The sequence below is a fragment of the Pyxicephalus adspersus genome, chromosome 5 (assembly GCF_032062135.1).
Source record: "Pyxicephalus adspersus chromosome 5, UCB_Pads_2.0, whole genome shotgun sequence".
NCBI lineage: Eukaryota > Metazoa > Chordata > Amphibia > Anura > Pyxicephalidae > Pyxicephalus > Pyxicephalus adspersus.
In genome coordinates this window covers 126,346,706-126,368,742 of record NC_092862.1, presented here as the reverse complement: position 1 = coordinate 126,368,742, position 22,037 = coordinate 126,346,706, and the positions used below count along the sequence as shown (strand labels likewise).

The 22,037-nt window shown below is 37.4% G+C and overlaps 1 protein-coding gene across 11 annotated transcripts in view; it reads right to left on the bottom strand.

The window, feature by feature from the left end:
• PARD3 (par-3 family cell polarity regulator) overlaps window positions 1-22,037 on the bottom strand; it is a 387,075-nt gene that overhangs the window by 143,281 nt on the left and 221,757 nt on the right. For 8 of the 11 annotated variants that reach the window (XM_072412641.1, XM_072412646.1, XM_072412650.1 and 5 more), the window contains 3 exons: window positions 18,854-19,011; window positions 14,179-14,223; window positions 3,090-3,317 (listed from right to left, as the gene is read on the bottom strand). In XM_072412641.1, coding sequence (XP_072268742.1) covers window positions 3,090-3,317; window positions 14,179-14,223; window positions 18,854-19,011 — 431 coding nt within the window. The remainder of the gene's footprint in view (window positions 1-3,089; window positions 3,318-14,178; window positions 14,224-18,853; window positions 19,012-22,037) is intronic. The other 3 variants (XM_072412642.1, XM_072412644.1, XM_072412645.1) reach the window with 2 other exon arrangements.

Below are 22,037 nucleotides of genomic sequence, written 5' to 3'. Positions count from 1 at the left end.
GAAATTTAGCTTAAACATCTATCTGCAGTATTTGACTTCAATGCACATAGTAAGCCTGTTAAACATGTCATCACTAATGACTATAAAAGTTTCACAATTCACTTTAATTAGCTCTTTTTCACAAATGTGGTCAATATTATAAATATGAAAGTTATACTATTCACATCTAAGGAAAAATAGGACAATAGATTTCCTTTAATGGGATATTTATTTGGAAATGTTACAGTTGTACAATGTGTCAGAACCTTTTCTGCATTGTCTTTGTGCTGCCACCTTCCAGCATGTTAGCTCTACCCTTTAGATCAGGCTAATTAGGCTCACATTACACAAGCCAAACCTCTCTGGCTGGGACTGGCCAGCACGGGCTGACATTTAGCTGTTTTGCTGTATGAAATTCATGGCTAGACAAAAATGTAATCTAATTTACTGCCATTTATACAGAACCTACCCATTGTGTAATGACCTCAGCAAATGCAATTTAGTCATTTAAACTGACATGCTGTGGGTGGAAAAGGAAATACACACCATTGTGAATAGTGACTGTGCAATGTATAGAATGAAAATGATGAATAATTACAATCCATCATTAGTAATCATGCCATTCTTCAAAGGGCTCCGCCAAGAAAACTGCAGGAAAACTTAATTTCCTTGTAAACTCTTAGAGAGCCGAGATTTCACTTTACAAACTTCACGTAATTATTCTGAATAAGCGGAAACAGACACAACATTTGCCACCCTTATAATCTAAAAATACCCCCGAATGTTACATAATAGACAATGAACAATTTTGTCAATCAAGAGGCACAGATTGCGGCTTATAGAGGAAGCATGGGATTGTCTGACACTTTTATGGTTTAACAACTTTACATGCAAACACAGTGAAAAGCTGTAGATGTTACAGAATAAACATTTGTTGTAGTTTTGTGATTGAAATAATTAAACCAGAAATGATGAATCATTTAGACATATGCATTTTCATTACTGTAAATGTGCAAACTGTTTTATAAAAGTACAAAAAAAAAAAAGTGTTGAAGTTACCAGGAAGAGCTTCTGTTTGCTCCATCCGGAATCATTCAAGCTTTAGATCTTATTTTTTTCAGACATCTACAGGATTCTGCATGTCAAATGACTGCTTTACTAAAAAGGAACCTGCGTGTACCATTACTTTTCATAAAACATTGTTCTGTGAAGTACCAAAACTTCTGAATACATAAGAAATCTATCAGGTAAAATAATTTACCGTATAGGACTGTCCACACAGGTGTATTATCTGTAATTCAGATTTAAATTGGGGCTCTTAGAAAATAAAAGGAACAATCTAGAGGAGAGTAGGTAGGGGAAGGTAGCAAAAGGTTGATGCAGTATCCTGCATTTCTTGGTTGAACTAAAAGCCTGTATTTTCAAGGTTTCTAGAAATGATCCTTTATGCCATGGCCTTAGATGAGGAGCACTCTGTGAGGTATTTATGTGTTTAATCAATTAAGTGAACCGGTGTATTGAACTTTCCTCAATAAAATCCCTGTAATTCTACTACAGGAAAAAAAAAATCAATTGTCTAAATTGGGTACATAGGTACTTTGGGACATAAAAAGAAAATGGAAATAAGTTGTAATAAGGTCTGCACTGTATCATTTCCAGCCAGATAATACATCTGGGTAAGCAAGGGGAAACATGGCTCTGTTTCTGTAAACTCCAAGAAGTGGATTGTCCTAACGTAAAACTTAAACCAATGGTAAAGTTAAAGAGTTAATAAACCTTCTCAGGTTATAGCGCTACAGACATCAGAACTCATAAATGGTGAGTGAATTATTTTTTTAGTCTATCAATGATCTGCAGTTGATCTGAAAAAATCTTTTCTATATTAGGGTCTCATGATTCCCCGTTTTTGTCACACTTGAGTGTACGCTCCTTGCAACCACTATAGCCAGATATCCCTATACTGGAAACATCAATATCCACAAAAAGCCTCCAAGCCTAGCATGCTCTAAAGTGTTTTTTGACATTTTTAACATGGGGGGGGACCCTACGTCAAAACTTTCAGGTCTTCAGGAAACCCCTGCTATGCTCATTACATTACTGTGATTGGTCAGACATGAGAGACACAAACTGCTTATTGTTCAAACAATCGTGGCAGTCTCTAAGGAACTCTGGATGAAATACTGCTCCTAAGACTGTTCCACCGTCTTATATAAGCCTTTATGTAAGGGACTCCTGCTTGGTCTCCCTAAAAGAAAGTCCTGCAAAATAGCACTGGGTGATCTGCACCCATCGGTATAGGAGGTTACATGTTTATTGTAAAAGGGCATAGATGTAGGAGAAACACTTTATGGATAATACTGTCCTGCTTAACTTGATCTTAAGTTTAAGAAAAAGCTTTAAAAACTTCAAAAAAGTAAACCTGTACTTTTCACAAAGTAATCAAAACTACTGGTTTACCTTAAAGCAGACAATGTGTGTGTAATGACTAACTTTACCTATGGGTAAACCTTACCTATTAAGGTACCTCTAAAACCATGCTACTACCACCACCCTCAATTAAAACCCTTCCAAACAAATGCCATATCTTAAAACAATTCTATAATACCACTGCACCTCTGGTTGCAAAAGGTTTTAAAAAAGACTCAATTATGTGAAGTACATCAAGTGGTTGAACTACTATTAAAATACAATTTACCTATAGCAGATGTTTTAAGTCAGTTGGAGTGACCTTCAAACCCAGGAAGTGATTTAAATACAGCTCAGCCTTGTAAAAAAAGACATTGACCAGAAAGACATTTCTCTTGACCATTTGGTACAGTGACCCTGCATTTGTCTTTAGAAAAGTAGGAGACATTCACACAATACTTGTGAAATCTGTTACATACATAACAGAAAGCTTTGGGCAACACATTAAAATAAAATTCTTGAAATAGGTTTTACATGGTATATACCGGTAATGGGATCAAAATAAATGTGGCAGATGTTCATTGTTGGACGAAGAAAGGGACATCTTCAATTAAAACTATTAATCTGCTGAAAATGATTAAAGCAAAATCATCAAAGAATGACTTTGTCTTATCCTCCAGTCTGGAAAATAGGCCATAACTTACGTGTTTCCATGCCTTCATCGTCGTCATCAACAGGTGGCTTGTCATAGGATTTGTCAATAGCAGCTCGGAAGCTCTCATTGCATCCTCGTCCTCGAATGATTCGCGGGCGTGGGCGATGGAAAGGAATGTCACCGTTCAAAGTCACCTCGGCCACTGCTGTCTGCAGACTTTCTAATGAGCTGGATTTCTTCAGGCCTAATGAAGGCCCGACGTCTCTGCTTGGGGAACCTTGGAGGTCAAAAGAAAAAGTTAATTGGTATTAGTACGATACAGAGCATGCCTGATTATTCATTTCCTGAGTGAAATTCTATGGGGAGGTGTATCTATTATACACTTTTATCTCTTATTCCTTTGTGGTAGATTATTATTATTTTTTCAATCTACAAAACTTAATCGTATCATTTATAAAGTTGACTCCTCTAAGTCATTAACATTATTGATACAGTTTATCTTTAGCCAACTATTTCCTTACTAGCCTCATTACCTCTGCATTGCTGAACTAACCGGAGAGGAATTAGATACACACACACCAGATATATATGTACATATATGTCAAACCAAGGAGAGCATTGCATACATATATACACATACATGGTATGTTTAATTCTTTGTGTTAAAAAAGGAATAACGTTATTCCATGGCTTTCTGTGATAGCTTTTAGAAATAGGTCAAATCTTTCAAATCTTTCAAACAATTCTGTATATTAATATTTAGAATTGCTTCTGATATACATGGTACAGTTGGTCCAGTTCCATCTGCTAAACTATGAGCTAATCCATAATCAATAAAAATTAGGTCTGACAAGTTAACCAATGGCTAATGACTGCCCTTAGAACCAAGAAAAAAAAACCCTGGACAACAAATGATGGGGGGTTAGCAATCTGTTTTGTTGGCTACTTTTACTAATCTCTTCACCAAAGTAAGATAGCCACAAAGATAAAACCTGTGCTATCCCTATTTAATGTTCAGCGCTGTGTAATATGTTGGCCCTGTATAAATCCTGTTTATTAATAATAATAATGCCTCAACCAAGGAGAGGCAGCTCTATTCTAAGATGCTACGCATGTAGTACATTTGTACATTTCTATAATGGAAAAAAGAATCAGTGGGTGGTCAGATCATGCCTTTATGTTTACTGACCTCCAGAGTCTAGATTTAGATTTTACTGTCCAACAATGGTCATAAAAAAGCTACAAACTAACAAGGGGTAAGATTGAAACACAATATTTACGGCTTTCCTAAATGATACATAACAATATTTTTTACTTTTAAAAAGGAACTGGAGGTCAGGTTTGTACCCTCCCCAAAGTGAGTCAATTTAGAGACCTTCAAGTACCTTCCAAATTAACAAAGACAACTATAGCTTTCACTGGATATAACACATGTGCAGACAACATTTTCCCAAACATTACACATTTTTTTCACACTGGGATGAATAGTCCTGTTCAAAATAGTACAGAGACACAAAAAAACCCCATCTTATTCTTTAGAGTGGAGTTGCTCTTTAAAAGTAAGCATGATATGTAACTCTATACTGTGTACTGTAAAGTACACAGGCAGTGGTTGTCTCCATTTAAATTCCGTTTTGGTCTTATGATCTAAAAGAAGTACTGGCATGCCACAATGTCTTGCCGTCATTTACTGAAAGCACAGACACAGCTTATTAATTAGTATTGGCTTGTCAAGTGCGAGTTCAAGATGCTTTGTGCAGAAAGTACTTAAATGACAACCTCTCCACAGAGGATGCCAGGCTCATTACACTAGGTCTGATGTCCTTAAATCAATCTGGTTGTGGACAAGTTTTTGGAAGAGAAATAAATGAGGAGAGGAAGGTTACCAGTGACAGCAGTAACTTTTACTAATTCTAGACTGATCAGGCTTCCCTGATAAAAAAAAAAATCTGATCTGTGAGATTAAATAATTCTTTGCACAAAGATATTTGTGCTTTGTAGGAGTTTACTACAGAGAACCAACAAGTGATTCAAAGCATAAAAAGTGGTTGTAACTACATGCATACAATTTTATACATACTCATGATTATCTTGATTATCTTTTCTAAAGAAACAAGTTAGGAATTTTTCAGAACATGTGAAATAAACTGAAACTTTGTGTGTCAGCGGTGTACAGTCAGAGGCTGCTAATACCCCAAGGTCCATGCAACCACTTGCCACTGGCAGAAGCCCCAAAGGTGTAGCCAGCATTCTGACTCATTGAATTTGTGCTTTCACTGACCAAAACTCTGTATAATCTCAATTGGTAGATCTCATGGATTTAACCAGTTGTTTCTAGGTGGCCAATGAAACATAGGTAGTACAGTATATAATAAAATAAATATCTACTGAGAATATAGGAAAGTTGGATTTTTAACCTCTTTCTGAAGTTGCTAGTTACCTGGCTGCATCTCCTTTTAAATATACTGACAAGAAAAAGCATGCAGCTTGGACCATGTATACTAAATATATATGGAGACAATTATGGTAATCTCCAAATCTAAAAAGCCTAAACCCTAGGGTGGGAGGAGGCTCGCTAGAAACAATTTGGATGATGGATTATCATGAGGCTAGCAATAACTATCAAATATGTTTTTTTTTTTTTTTTAAACCAGGTAAGCATCTCAATGGTTTCCTAATATGCCATAAAAGGTCTGAACTGCCCACCAATAAAGCAGTTTCTACAATTTTTTTGTAGGGGTCTAAGTGTAAGTAAACATGATTGCAGTGACCCAGACGGCACAATTTTGGTAATGTGCTCTGGAAGCAAATGCATTATCAGTTTAAGGGAAAATAAATCTCAGGCATAAATAGCGTCTACATCCATTTAACGGAGGAAACATGCACAATGCCAACAATTTTACAGCCAAAAAAAAATCAGTATAATGTGAAAGCATGGATAAGAATTTTAATTTGCCATTCTCAAGGGAAATATGTTCAGGCAAATAGATTCTTTCCAATATCTGCTAAATACTATCCTGCTAAATAAATATTTTACAAGTTTAATAATTTTATTAATTCTCGCTTCTCTGACATAGCAGGCACTCCTGCAATTTTCTTTCATATAAAATGGAGACTATTAAATTAGTCAGGAATTCACAGCAATTACCTTAAAGACATCAACAGCTGTTTCTGTGCTCTGGAATAGTTTAATGGCATTTAACACTATCCGTGTGCCTTTGATTGGCCACTTATTTGCAGAGCAATTGAAGGCTCAACCGAGAGCTTGTCTAGGGTCAAATACAGTTTGTTCTGATTATACAGTATTCATGCCACAGCAGGGAGTCAATAAGAAATCTACTTATAGACTGGCTAAGATTAAGTTTTTTAAATTTTTCAGTGTAGATATATTTAGCTATTGAAAGATCAGGGCTGGAAATGTATTACACAGAGTGTTGCCTTGCCCAAATGCTCCCCTTGTCACATTAACATTCCCTGTAAGCCAATAAAAAACTAACCATTCCTGAAATCCAGATCCAAACACTAAGGCACCCTAACATAAACCTGACCCTAATATGGGACATTCATGTCTCCTGGACTGGGAATTATTATGAACACACAAAAAAAAAATTTGCTAAACTCACAGTATTTTACTATTTATTTTCCTATATACCATAATAGTTTTTCAGAAAACAAAGTATAAATATTTAGAATGATTAGTGAAGTATTAGGTTTTGTTGTAGAATAGAAAAGAGCTGTCTTTCTTTACTTTTGGGAGAACCTTTGAAATAATTTTCAGGTCCTAGACAACCCCTTCTTATACTATATAAGTACTATATAGTACTTATATAGTACTATATAGTACTTAATAAATACTATACGCACAGCTTACAGTACACATTTGCGTGGGGGTCAGACCTGAGAGGCACAAACTGCTTATAGCTCAAATAACCCCTAGAAACCTCTGAAGGAACCCTGGTTAAAACACTGCTCTAATGACTGTTCCACCCTCCTATATAAGCCATTATGTAAGGACTTAGGCTCATGCTCCCTAAAAATAAGTTCTGCAAAGAAGCACTGGGTGATCTGCACCCATCGGCATAGGAGGTTATATGTTTTATGTGAAAGGGCACAGATGTGGGTAAAAGACTTAATTGATAAAACCCACCTGCCTAACTTGATCATGTTTAAGTAAAAGCTTAAAAACTTAAATTAAGTATATAGTACATTAGCTTGGTGGTCAGTGAGAGGAATTCCAGTGGACAGCAACGTAAAAGGCAAGAATGCCACCCTTACAGATAGCCAAAGAGATCATTGGCTTCAAAATTACCTGAAAGGCTCACATTGCTAGTTCAAAAAGCCCTAGCAACCTTTGGGTGAATCCTAATTGAAACACACTGGAATACAGGTCAATGGCTGATACAGGATGACTTTGATTAAATGAACTTAGCTCCAAAAAATAAAGATAGTAAAAAAAAAAAAAAAAAAAAAAAAAAAAACTATGGTTGGAGAGGCACCTAAAACATTTTAAGCAATATGCTTTTCTCAAAGAAATAGCAATTTTTTTTTTACTTTAGATATAAAAAGAACTACCAGTCAGAAACATTTTCTGTTAATCTAATCATATTCTTCGAGTTGTAAACAGAGATCTTGTTACTGCGGACTGTTTGGTACTGTTGTCAGATTTTACTGTCAAACATCTAATATGTTGCACTAACTATCACAACATTGAAAAATTGGTCCCAGATGGCAAATAGAAGTCCTGCAACTATAGGCACCTTAGTGTTACACGGAAAGTGTTAACAAGAGCCTAGCTTTTTTCAGGATCCGGTAAGGACTCTACGGGTTTTAGTTGATTAAATGAGCAGTTTTTAGCCCTGACCATCACTCTTAAGCTGCGTACACACTTCCAATTTTTGTCGTTGGAAAGGATCTTTCACGATCCTTTCCAAGGACAAGGGAGTGCACGATGCATGAACGGTGCTGTACATACAGCACCGTTCATGCTCTATGGAGAGGGGAGGGGGAGAGCGACGGAGCGGCACCCTGCTGCGCGCTCTCCCCTTCCCTTTCATTAGGATCGGCTGTCGTCCATCGTCCGTGGATCCGGCAGGTCGGTCGTCCGGACGATGGACGACACCGACTGTACACACGGCAGATTTTCGCCCGATGCCGATTATCGGGCGATAAAAATCTGACGTGCGTACGTAGCTTTAGTCTGACCAACCTTTGCACTGAACTCCTAACATTCAGAAAGATCAGACAGCCCAAATAAACTGGAGAGAAAAATAATTAAAGGTCTATTATGTTGTCTGCCTCAAGTGATGTTTACTTTACACTTCTTATCAATCTAATTGCTTTCAACTTAAGGCTCCAAACAAGGTTTTCACAACTGGCTTCAATCTTGCAGAGTAAACTTGAAAGATGAAAAAAAGGGGATTTATTAGCATAAATGTGACACCTCTTACTTCTTTCTTCTGTGGTATATTGACTTGTGCTCAATCTCTTTATGTGGAATGTATTAACCTCTCACCCTTTCAAGTCATAGAAAGAAATACAATTATTTTATAAGTCTGCTACAGATAATTCCATCACACTCAGAGGCAGAATCTCATCGCCTCTTGCTTTTACTAGAACCATTTATTAATATATTTATCTTTTTCCAAAGATGTGGCTTGGTGGTTAAAGACATGACTTTTCACCCAAAGCACTATAACTCACATTGTTGTAGGCAGAGGATGCTTTTATCCAACTGCTGGAAAGCACAGAGTTCACAAGCTAACACAGATCTAATTTATACATATAAAGCCAGGCATTCTGTACCATTAAGCTGACAAACAGCCGCCTGGGACTATTGTATGGGTTTAACTTATAGGGCAACTTTCACCAATCATCAAAACAGACACGTAATTCACATACACAGGATCTGTCTGACTCGCCAAAAGATCTTTAAACCCATAAGCCTCTATCCCTTTATGGCTTCTTTTAAAGACACCTTGTCATCAACTGCAAGTAAAACTATAAATGCTTATTTGCAGTGTTTATTTCTTTTTCTTTACTTTGAACATAAAAATTTGACAACTCCATAATTTTTTTCTCCTATTGTCTTATATTTAGGACTTATTGTCTGCATATTAAGTGCTCCTGGTTTGTTTTATGTTACTTTAATATTCCTTAAGTGTTTACAGTTCTTTAGGCCTTTCCTGACTCTTCGCAGTCTGCTTGGGGCTTACTTCCAGCTCTAAACCATTCTCTAGCACATCATATCACAGAAATATTCATCTTAGGAATCATTTCCATTCATATATGATCACGGTAAATGTATTACTTAATTTCAGATTATCAAGCCTTGATAAAGTTGGGCTGTTCCCTGGTGATACTTTGGACAAGTAATAATTTGCATTATTCACCTTTTTGCTTGGGACAAGTCATAGGTGGGGCATTTGAAAGATAAAGGAAGGCAGAATCTGAGTTGACTGATCCTTACATAGCAATACATACAAAGATAATATTTAATTAATAGGTAGTTTGTGTTGAAATGCAACACCATATGGCTTGAAGTATGAAATATCCTAGAAATGCCACTGGCAATATCTCTGGTTATGGTCCTGGCTATGGAATGATGGATGTTTGCATCAACATTTGGCTTCTGCTTTTTCTGAGCATTCATAGGACATAACCCAATACTACACACAGTCATACACCTCTACAAAATAATGGGTACCAAATGATTACATCAATGTACATTAAACCAATTAAAAGGTCCTAAAATGTGGACTCAACATAAGTAAAACTAACCAAGGGTCAAATAAAAGCAAGTGCACTAGGCCAGGGGTCTGCAACTTGCGGCTCTTCAGCCTCCTTGTTGTGGCTCCCTTCGGCTGCCGTGGGGAGATCTCTGATGGGGGATCCCCTTCCTCCCAAGACACTGCTTGGTGTTCTAATGAAAAAAATACAATGACATCCCCCTCCTTTGAACCCCAATTCCTCTGGAATGGGGAGATGTACAAAACCAAAAATGTAGGTGCAAGTGGGGGACATCTGTGACTAACACCCCCTAAAATTTAATTGTTAGGCTATCATCAGAACATAAAGAACTCTGCCCATCAAAAAAATCTACCGTTACACATTGCTGGGGGCACCTGAACCCCAATTTCTCTGGAACAGGAAAGGGATACAGGTGAACAAAATTAGAGGTGCAAGTGGGGGACACCTGTGGCTAACACCTCCTAAAAACTCCACCCATCAAAAAACCCCTACCCTGTTACACATTGTTGGAGGCTTCTAGCACCTAAACCCCAATTTATCTGGAAACGGGGGTACAGGTGAACAAAATTAAAGCTGCAAATGAAGGACACCTGTGGCTAACACCCCTTAAAATTTCATCGCTAAGGCATCGTCAGAACATAAAGAACTCTGCCCATCAAAAAAATCTACCCTGTTACGTTAGAAGCCTCCAGCTTCTAATGTAACAGGATGATACGTTAGAAGCTGGAGGCTTCTAGGGGTATAGTTCAGTGTTTAATTTATTTCAAAGTAGGCCTACACATGCACACTTGTTGTAACAGGTAAAATTAAAAAATATTAAAACTTTTAAAAGTTTATAAACTATGTTTTGCGGCTTCAGACTATTTTTCTTTAGTGGAAGAGGAGGCAAAATGGCTCTTTTGATAGTAAAGGTAGCCGACCCCTGCACTAGGCTAAAATAGGATACCATAAATTCAAGGAACACATTGGGAAACACAGATTAAATAATTCAGTGTTTAAAGGATATAAAATGCCAGCAGAGAGGCAAGTGCAAACGGAATGTATCCAATAAAAAGCACAATGCTCCCACAAAAGAATGATTTCGGCCTAATTAAAATAGCATTCCAAAGGTCAAAAGCTAACATGGATTAATAAATCACAGAAACTCATAATTGCAGACGGCACATTATTTTAATTGCTGAGGGGAACAAAAAACACAATTACTCAGAAGTCATTTTTCATAAGCCGATCATGAGGAAATAAAAAAAAGAATGAAAGCTGCTTAAATATATAATTTATTGACTAATGGCTGTCACATAATTCTTTCTCATATGTGAAAGTAAGGGAGCAAGTTCAGGGTCAGGAGAGTTTAGTTATGAAGAAATGTAGAGATAAATGTCACAAAAATGACTTCTAGTAATCTGGACTTCACGTTATATATTTTTATTTAAAACAGTAGGCAAATGAATTTAGTCCTTTTGGTTCCCAGTCTGCAGACCAAACAGAAACAATACTGAATTAAACTATCAGCATATTTCACAGCCATGAAGGGACAGAACCTTTTCTATTTGCATACCTCATTCTATCTTTCAAATATGATATAAAACGGAAAAAGAATATTTAAACATCATTTCTTCTAAAAACTAACAATATGCTTGTGATAAAAGATAAATAACATTCTAGTAATACAAAAACAGCAAACACCTAATATGGGGTGCACTTATGACAAAGGATTCCCAGAGAAGTTTTATAAAAAGGAAAGTTTGCAATCAGATGCTGAGCTTCAGTTTAAAACCTAAGGAAAGATGGGAGGGGATCAACTTATTCACTGTGCAAACTCAGTTGGACCTTAAACTCTGTAAGCAACATGGTTTTTACTACAAAGTACACTTGTGATGCCTAAAGCTCCACCTTCTGGCTGGATAGAAAAATACAAAGGATACACATGCAATCTTAATGTTTACCCTGCAGTAAGATGCAATAATATATACATATATATTTAAGTTTTTATATAGCACTGACTTCTTCCACAGCACTTTATATAGTCAAGTCACTATTTTCAGAGAAGCTCACAATTTATTGTTCCTACGATAGTGTTATGTCATTCACCTAGTCTAAGGCCAACTATGGGGAAAGTCATTAAACCTACCAGTATGTTTCTGGGATGAGGGGGATCCAAGCAAAGGATGCAGGATCATTCAAACATGCCCTGGCCAAACTTTCCACCTGGGATCTTTGTATCGCAAAGAGCTCTGCCACAGTAATGCTCCCACACAGAACCATTCCAGAAAAAAATGAAAGGTATTGTATTTTATAATATTACCTTTAAAGACTCTCTCTAACTGAAAGTGGAGCCCAGTGGCTTAAACAATAAATACAAAATATACATTTTGCAATATTTGATATATACCTGACAAAAATGTTTATGTTTTATTTGATCAAAATTATGAATATATTTTAAACTATTAGATAATGCTATTTTCTGTAATTCTGCAATATGTTAACCTTTAAATTTGGAGCACAAAGACATGTATTTGCAAATTCCCTAAACAAAAAAACACTGACTTCTTCCACAGCACTTTATATAGTCAAGTCACTATTTTCAGAGAAGCTCACAATTTATTGTTCCTACGATAGTGTTATGTCATTCACCTAGTCTAAGGCCAACTATGGGGAAAGTCATTAAACCTACCAGTATGTTTCTGGGATGAGGGGGATCCAAGCAAAGGATGCAGGATCATTCAAACATGACCTGGCCAAACTTTCCACCTGGGATCTTTGTATCGCAAAGAGCTCTGCCAAAGTAATGCTCCCACACAGAACCATTCCAGAAAAAAATGAAAGGTATTGTATTTTATAATATTACCTTTAAAGACTCTCTCTAACTGAAAGTGGAGCCCAGTGCTTAAACAATAAATACAAAATATACATTTTGCAATATTTGATATATACCTGACAAAAATGTTTATGTTTTATTTGATCAAAATTAAGAATATATTTTAAACTATTAGATAATGCTATTTTCTGTAATTCTGCAATATGTTAACCTTTAAATTTGGAGCACAAAGACATGTATTTGCAAATTCCCTAAACAAAAAAACCCAGCCACCTGACAAACTAGAAAGTCATAAGATATACTAAAAATTGTAACTATATGCAAAGACTACCAAAATGTTCAAGGTTTTCTTGTTGCCTAAAAATATATGAATCATAGCAGATGTTAGAAAAGGACATCAGGTTTTTATACTGCAATATAAGCCTCCTAAAAAATATTTTCATATAAAAAGCAGATGGTACAATATAAGATGTGAATCATAATAAAGTACTGAAGGCATTTTTGCTTAAGGTGCAAAGTCAGAAGTAATGACATAATTGGGTACACTGTCTAGTTACTTAGACTGTTAAAGGGAAACTACAAATCCTTTATTAAAACACGCATCTTCCTGAACACTCTCTGGGACTCCCAACCCTTGGCAGGCTGTCTTCCATGCTGTCCTTCCTTCTGTTCTGTTGCCGTTTGATCTTTATGGCACAGGCTACTCTTTTTGGGCCACCAGTCATGGCTTCCTTTAGCATCCTGTCTTTCTGATCTGGGTGCCAGGCTCAATGCTTCTGATGTGCCCAATCTTTGCCACTGTGATTGCCAATACAGCACACAAGAGAGGAGGGGAAAACATGATTCCTTGCAGTCACCAACGCAAGCAATTTAAATTTCTATCCTCCCCTGCGCCGCATTGGCAATCACAGTGGCAGCAAGGAGCAAGAAAATCAGGGCAACCTCCTCTCCCTAGATGACCCCCATGTGACTCCAGGGTGCCAAAGGTGATAGTTAGCACCCCGATAAAGCATTAGGGTCTAAATCAAATTGTAGGTAGGCCCTGGTAAATCTATGTAGCAAGATTGTACCTCTGAGATAAATTATTCCGGAGCTGCTGGGTGCTCCATTAATAAAATAGAAATAGTCCAATTGCGAAAAGGTCACTATATATATATATTTGTTTTTTTGCAACAGACCAGTTGTTATACTCGTGGATGTGCTGAATACGTTTTTACAACATGTATACCACCCTTAGGTATATATCACATACCGGTATTTCTATTTGCTTTGCAGCTGTAAAATAACACAGCTCAATGACAGCAAATCAAGGACAACTTACCACTGAAGATACATATACACTAAAAAGGAAAACACAAGCATGATCCATGTACGTATTTCAAAAGCTGATTGAGTCACAGACTGCAAGAACTGTCAATTCCTTCTATTTCATGTCAGTTCAGTAATGAGCACACTTTACAGTGAGAGGAAAGCCATGCTAGCCCTTCAAAGGTCATGCTGACATGCAATCAGAATTGGTACTTCTGTCTTAATCTGCTTGGACCCTGGTTTCCATAGCAACAGCATTGTCTCTTACCTGCACAGTGGTCAGCCAATGCACTGATCTTAGCCTCGTCTGCTACTGTTAAAAAGGTAAATGTAAGAAGGTTAGCCCAGTTAGTGCCCACATTCCACATGCAACAAACAAAATAAAAGGAACATTAAGATGAAAAGTCTCAGTCCATGCAGGCGTCTTATCCCCCCCTCGAGAGTTTTAATGCAATATCGAGAAATTAAAACATTACATGCAGAGTTGGCTGGCTGCAAACCACAGGCACTTATGTTATTACATGTTAGCATCACCCACTTAAACAGAATTAAAACTGTTAATTATTTTCATCATTTGCTCATGCCAAAAAAAGAAAAAAGAAGCAGACAAAACGAAATAGCAATTATTGTAATGATTGTTTTCTGCTTGTGACACATCTCTTTCCCCAGCCATTGAAAATAATTGCGGTGGTATTAATAACTGTATTAAGAAACAATCTTAGGGGTTATGGTAATAAATACGACTGACAAATATGGCTAAGTTCAATATGCATCTCATGATGAAGAACTGCAATGTTCAAGGGGCAAAAATAATATGTACGCTGGAATGTATTGGAAATGGACGTTGAAAGCAGCAAAATTACCTAAACCCTCCTGATAGTTCTAATAGGAATTACGAGACACTTCTTTGAATATTTCGTCACCAGACAAGCATAGCCACTGGTAAGTGAGCATTACAGGAAGTCCCGCCCCAGAGGAATAAGAAGGAGCAATCTTATTTCTGCTCATGGCAATCAGCTGGTAGGTTTCATAACCCGTACACTGGTTATTCATTACTTAGTATAGGCCAGATGTAAATGGTTTCTGGACAGAACCAGTGAAATTGTTGTGCACACAGTTTGAAATAAATGAGCATTCAGTTTTTTATCAGACTCAAGGTTTTAGGAAGCAACTACAACATAGTAAGAAAATCTTGCCACCGCAAACACACTGTAAAAAGGACCCTTGATCTCCGTGTGGATGCAGTGAGCTCTCTGTCAAAGTCTAAAACACCTCCTTCTAATTTAGAGCTAGAGTTCTTCAACCAGCAGGGAACTTAAGCTTTGTTGCTTGCAGGAGTACAGGTCTAGAACAGCAAGAAGCCTGCTGAACCTCAGACACAATGGTTTCTACAGAGAAAGACTATTTCTTTGCACACTAGCATTAAAAAGAAAAAGAACATTTTTTGTATACATCTAGAATATTTTGAGACACTGGGGCAAAAATTATTTTGATACAGTTTTTTTGTTTGTTTTTTTAGAATTCAAGACCATAAGATTTTTTTAGTTTTGTATTAATATGAAGCAATGTAACTTGTTTTTAGCACTGGTTAGATGTGCAGTGATCTACATTAAACTAATCCTAAATATCTGGGTATGCGTCTGGACCCCTTACCACCCCCACCCTCCATTATGTTGGTGCTTCTCATTCCCAGTTCTACCTCTAAATAGTAAAATACAGTTTTACATTTACCATTAGAGGTAAAGGGAGAGAGGAAAATGTCATGTTTTGCAGTGTCAGCCTATTCTATTGCATGCTGGCTTTTTCTCAAACACTCTAAAATCATGAACCTTTATGAAAAAAATAATAATGTAGACAAGTAATGCAAATTGTCAAGAGTGTAGGCTTTGAGATGTGTGAGTCAGGCATCTATTCGACATTAGTCAAGCTGTTTCCCTAATATGTTGACATAGGCTATGAAGTATCATAATGTATTGTTGGAGATATGAAAAACATACCTATTGATTTGTAATATACATACAAATCGCATAGCAATCAAATGGTTAAAGCTCTGATTAATAATTTCCAGATATAAAATATCTGCACTGTGAATGCTGCTAAAAGAAAGAATTCCTCATGCCCGGTATAATTGAACCCAACCACACTATTGATTGGCCTTATACTGCAGCTAAAATCTACATTGTGAGCCATTTAATCTTCTTATCCTGGTGAAATAATACCTAGCTCTCTGAAAGCTGGCAAAGTCACATTGCTTTTATAAGTACTCTGGCAAAGACAGTCAATTAAACTAATAGCCGCTGAGATTAAATCTAAAAGTAAACATTTGTTTCAGTAGTAACGATTCGAATGTTCAGAGTCTGCTTCCGGAGTTTTTTTTCCCTCCCTAATATTTTGAAAACTGCTGAGTGACCTGTCACTGACTGATGAGAATAATCTGTCCATGGGATATTAACACATTCATGCACAGAAGGGATACTGCAGGTCAAACACAACTACAAGCACCAATGGTATCAACTTCAACTCTACAATGCTCAGGATGTACAGGAAAAAAGAAGATCTGCAGATTTGCTATTCAGCTTTACTAGTTATTTTATATGGCTTTTCAGAATGATTTGGTATGTTTAGAATGCTGAAGTCGTTAGTTTTTTATCAACCATAAAGAAGGTAACTTCTTTACCTTCTTTACCTTAGAAGGTAAAACAATTGTTTTTAAATCTCTCCCATAGCATTCCTGAAACAGTGACTACAGCCTGGTGAATTGACTTAAAAAGTCATCCACTCAGATCATCTGAGCAAATCTTTACCAGATATATGTACTTGATGTGAATTACCCTATAAATGTCTATTATTTGCAGACTCTGATTCATCTGGTCCTCACGGCCGCTTGATACAGAAGCCACAGCACTTAGATTAAGGAGATCTGGACTGCAAGTTGCTGCATTGGTCTTCAGTAAACCCCCAGGATATCATTAGTATTCAGCTGTCATGATGAAGGGTTGCGTAATATTAAACAAGGCTGTTAGGACTTTAGCTATAGGACTTTAATTACCATCCTATATGATTTAAAGTGCCCACAGACATTTTAGTAAGAAGTGTACACAGTTTTATTCACACACCCTGCTAAATGACCTAAACCAAAGAGTCACATGAAGCCATTCAAGCTTAGAAAAATGGCTTCAAGTTTTAGAGTTAAAGTAGTTCAAATTGTTGAAATAAAAACAAAAACCTAAAATCTAAACGGTGAGTAAAACCTTCCTTAAAATATTCTCAAAAGCCCCAAAGAAAAAAAAAAAAGACCATTGTGTCCCTGAAATACCTTGCAAACCTAGATATTACTTTCTAAATTTTAGGCTTTTCGGGGCAGGATCCTCTCCTCCTCCTGTGTCACTGTCTGTATCTGTCTGTCATTGCATATTTAATGTACAGCACTGCATAATCTGTTGGTGCTACTGTCCTGTACATAGCTTGCCAGGGAACAGAGATGTTGGCAGAACCCACCTATTACAGGCTGCCTGCCAAAATCTACAGGGGGTATATAAAATACCAGCCACTCAATAACCAATCAGTCTTTATTACAGGAAAACTACTGCACTGAAGCAAAATGCAAGAGTGGTTTCCATCTAGATTACTGGGCAGATCTGAAAAAGATATTCAAAGGATAATAAGAACACAAAAGTAAGAGCATGTTTGCTTTTTGGATTTAGACAGTATTAGTTTAGATATTTTGGAATTACAAAGGGGGGATAAAACCAAGGACTGGGTCATTCACCTTCTCCGCACTTTTTCACAGGACTGCTAAATTCCTGATTGCGTATGTTTGGCATTTAAAAAATCTTACTTCTGGCTATTTTGGTAAAAACATTAAAGAGCATAAAGCTATTAGTGTGGTATTATGCAGGCTGTGATTCAGACACTGCTGCTACAACTCAGTTCATCAGCTGTGCAGTGGGAAATGATGACCTTTGAAGAAGTCCCAGTATCTGCTTATCAGAAGACACAGCAGACGTCACATGCTTGGCTAATGCTTGTACGACTGCTGAACTCCCTTCCGTCTGGTTGGGGCTGGCAGATCAGAAATAAAATGATATTTAGAGAATTAATCTAGCCACAGAGTGAGAAAGGAAGGCGCTGAGCTCTTTTATCTATGAACTTGTCATGAAGAATAAATCCATATCTTATTTTATATACTGAAGATACTGTAGTAGAGCTGTACCCAGCAGGCTGCAGGAAGGTAGCACCTCATAAAGCCATTCTGTAAGGCAGGATTGTGTACAGATAAACTATGCAGTGATGATAGAAATACTACATTTCAGGAGATGTAATTAGAATTTTAAGGAATTATCTCAGACAACTACCAACAGCTGTCATTCGATAATCATCTGTTTTCAGTGGAAATGGGTTTTGGCTGGATTAAAAATAATCCATAACTAAAAAATGGAGAAGGAAAAGTGACATTTTCTCTAGGTTCAAATATTTTATTTATCTATAGGTAAAGTGACCAATAGAGGGTTTTCCAGGAAGATAAAAAAAAAAAAAAAAAAAAAAAAAAAAAAAAGGATTGTAAGACACAATTAAGACAGCTTCAGTGCCTTCTCACTTTTTTAGGGAAGTGGTGATATGACAATAAAATGTCCAAGCAATTACAACAGAGAACTTTCGTTATGTATTGTGTAACTTCAGGGTCCTGGCATAGCAGTGTGCCTTTTATCTGGGATGGGAAACTCCTTGAATATTATATATGAGCCAAAGCAGAGAAAACATTTTCACTCTTAGGGTCAAGAAATGTGGCAACTAATCATATTTACTTACATAAATACATTTCACAGAAGTATATTGCCAACTAGACTAGGTTATATTACATGATTGTAGTAAAACCTGTAGTCCTGGTGTGAACTTCAAGACATAGTTTTGGCTTCTTAGTGTGGTAAATAAAAAATACACACATTTGTTACCTAAATCCATGCTTTTAGATTTTCGAGTTTTAACGAAGTCCAACTGACTGGCATCTCCAAACTGCTTGGTGCGTTTCTCAGACATGCTCTGACGACCGAACCCCTCTCTCTGAAAGGTAAGGGATGGGTCTACATCGGGACTTAAAGTGCTGGAAAGTACAAAAACATAAGCAATCATGAAATATCATGTGTGTAAATTGCAAAAAGCCAATATATTGTGTTCCAATAAACAGACATATCAGACATCGGTGTTTGTTTGTGTATACCATGTTTATTAGCTAAAATAAACTTATTTGCCCCTTTTTAATCTTGGGTTCACTGTGGTAAGGCAGCGCTTACCATATGCCTGGACCACCAACATTTGGTCTAGCAAGCGAGTCTATTGTAGGCATAGAGGTGCTCTTACTAGGATGGGAGGACAAAAAGCTCAACTAAAGCTTATTGTGGAAGTAGAGGAAGTAAGAGTTCTTCCAGGTTCTAAGTGGTGCACAAAATAGGCTTTTTGCCTAAAAAAAAATATTATTAGACAGACACATGTGGTATGTGGTTTTGGGCAGGACTTGGTCTAGATTAGCCATTCTTAACCAGGGTTCCTCCCAAGATTGCAGGATGACTGACCTTTTGATGACGTCTCCATAGTTCTGGGGCCAACAGAACCAGCTGCATGATGTTTTTAGGTGTCTTTAACGGTGGTTTTCTAACCCCCCCCCCCCCCCTGTATAGGGGCACTCTTGCCACTGGGTATCAAGAGGCTTTTCTCCCACTACCCCTATAAAATAGTTTTTCGAATGGGTTCCCCGAGACATGAAAATATTTTAAGGATTCCCCAGAATAAAATGGTTGAGAAAGGCTGGTGTAGATGCTTCATTGCTTATGTTTATTTAAAGCTTTAGCACAAAAGATATTTAAGGTGTTAACTATACCAAATATTACAAAGCAAATACATCCTAAGTAAAATATGTTAAAAGGCTTAACTTTGGCTTTAAAGGGCACTAAAAATTAAATTCACATAAACATATTATACTAATTTAAAGTATAACTCCTGAAGCAATTTATAGAACAAACAATTCTAAGAATTCTGAAAGTCACCTTGCCCTGTCTATTACTGAGGACTGACATTAAGATATGGCCCACCAGCACACTCATCCCTCCTCCGACTAATTATTAAAATATTCATCAGGTTTTTACAGGCTCACTTCTCCTCCCCGGGAATGATTTGGTAAGAGCTCTGCCACCCGGCGACCCTGCATATTATTAACATTCCTTGTATTAATCCCTTCTTATTGCACACTTTGTTTTCATAATATTTTCATAAAGGATTAGGAAGATAATGTCATGCTGGACGGCATACATTTCCCTCTGTGATTCAGAACAGCTGCCAGGCTTGTTTGTATAACCCTCCTATGTCCATTGTGACTGCTCAAAGTTTCTGCCTTGAGCAAGAGGTTGCAGAGACCATGTCGCTGCCCTCTACTACTTGTCCCCCTGACTGCAGGAAACTGAATTGCATGGCTTTATTGGTAATGGCTGCTTCATAAAAACTGGGCTTTGAATGTGAATGAAGAAACCGAACACATCATTGGAACTTTGGCTGTACCGAATGATGGTTTATTAAGCCTCAATTATTATTAATCAGGATTTATATAGCGCCAACATATTACGCAGTGCTGAACATTAAATAGGGATTGCAAATGAGATGAATACAGAGAGTGAAACAGGAGAAGAAGACCCTGTCCTGAAGAGCTTACAATCTAGGAGATGGGGGAATTACCGTACAATAGATGGGGAGATATGTAGTGGTGGGAAGTAGTGAAAAGTTTGAAAAAATGTTCATGGTTTTGAGTGCTCTTTTAAATGAGCAGAAAGTAGGAGCAAGCCGAATAGGACGAGGAAGACCATTCCAAAGAGTTGGGGAAGCTCTAGAAAAGTCTTGGAGCCATGCGTGTATTGAGGTAGTCATTAGTTGGTCGTCAGAAGAGCGGAGAGGAGAGAGTGGCTGGGGGAGAATTTTTTTTACTAGGTCAGAGAGGTAAGTGGGACAAGAATTGTGGAGGGATTTGAAGGCAAAGCACAGGAGCTTGAATTTGATTCTAAGTTGAAATGGAAGCAAGTGAAGAGATCTGAGACAGGAAAAGAAGAGAAGCGGTGGGATAGATGGATGAGTCTGGGTGCAGCATTCATATTAGACTGCAGAGGATAGAGTCGGGTTAGTGGTATACCAGAGAGGAGGATGTTACGAGAGATAAGAGCATGTACAAGGAGTTTGGTGGCCCCAGGGGACAGGTAGGGGCGGATTTTGGAGATGTTACATAGATGAAAGTGACAGGACCTGGAAATGTTCTGAATATGGGGGATAAATGAGAGGGCAGAGTCAAAGATGCCGCCAAGACAACGTGCCTGAGGGGAAGGACGTATAACAGTGTTGTTAACAGTTAGGAATATGTGTCTGGGGGAGATTTGGAATTTAAAGGGGGGGAAGATGATGAGTTCTGTTTATAGGTCATGGGGCTAATTATGATGGCTTAAGTAGCATGACCTTCCAAAATCTGAATTTATTTCAAGTGTTTGCCCCAACCCCTTTTAGCCGGGCACCCCTCGACAGTTTTAGGGTGGTTACTGAAAAGTTGTGTCACAATACTGGGACTGCCACCCACCTACAGCTTCTTCCCACCCAGCTTTAAAAAAAACCTGGAGAAGTTAATTAGTTCTGATAGCTAAAGTGAGGCAAGACTGAATCACTTTGCTTGTCACTGTATGACTGCTCTTTTCCACTGAGGTGTAATGTTTTTGGTAGTCTGCAGTACTTGCGATAAGCATGTGTACTGTGCATTCTTTATTTTTGTTTAATCAAGAATGCAATTAAATAAACTACAGGGAGTTTTTAGAGTGCCAGGAACTTCTGAGCTAAAGAACTACTGGATCAGAAAGAAAAAAGGTGTATTAAGCACCTGGTTGAAAAAAAAAACAGACTGGGCAGCAGGTGGTGGCTATTGGTATGTATTTTATTACCAATCACTCAGTTCTCAAATGCATTTAAATTTGGGTAGATGAAGGAAAGGTAAACCACTCAAGTTGGTGAGATCTCTGGGTTTAGTATTGCCAGATCTGGAGATCAGCCTATTGTGCCAACTGGATTTGGATTTAATTGGAAAAATAGGAGCACAAATGGACATCC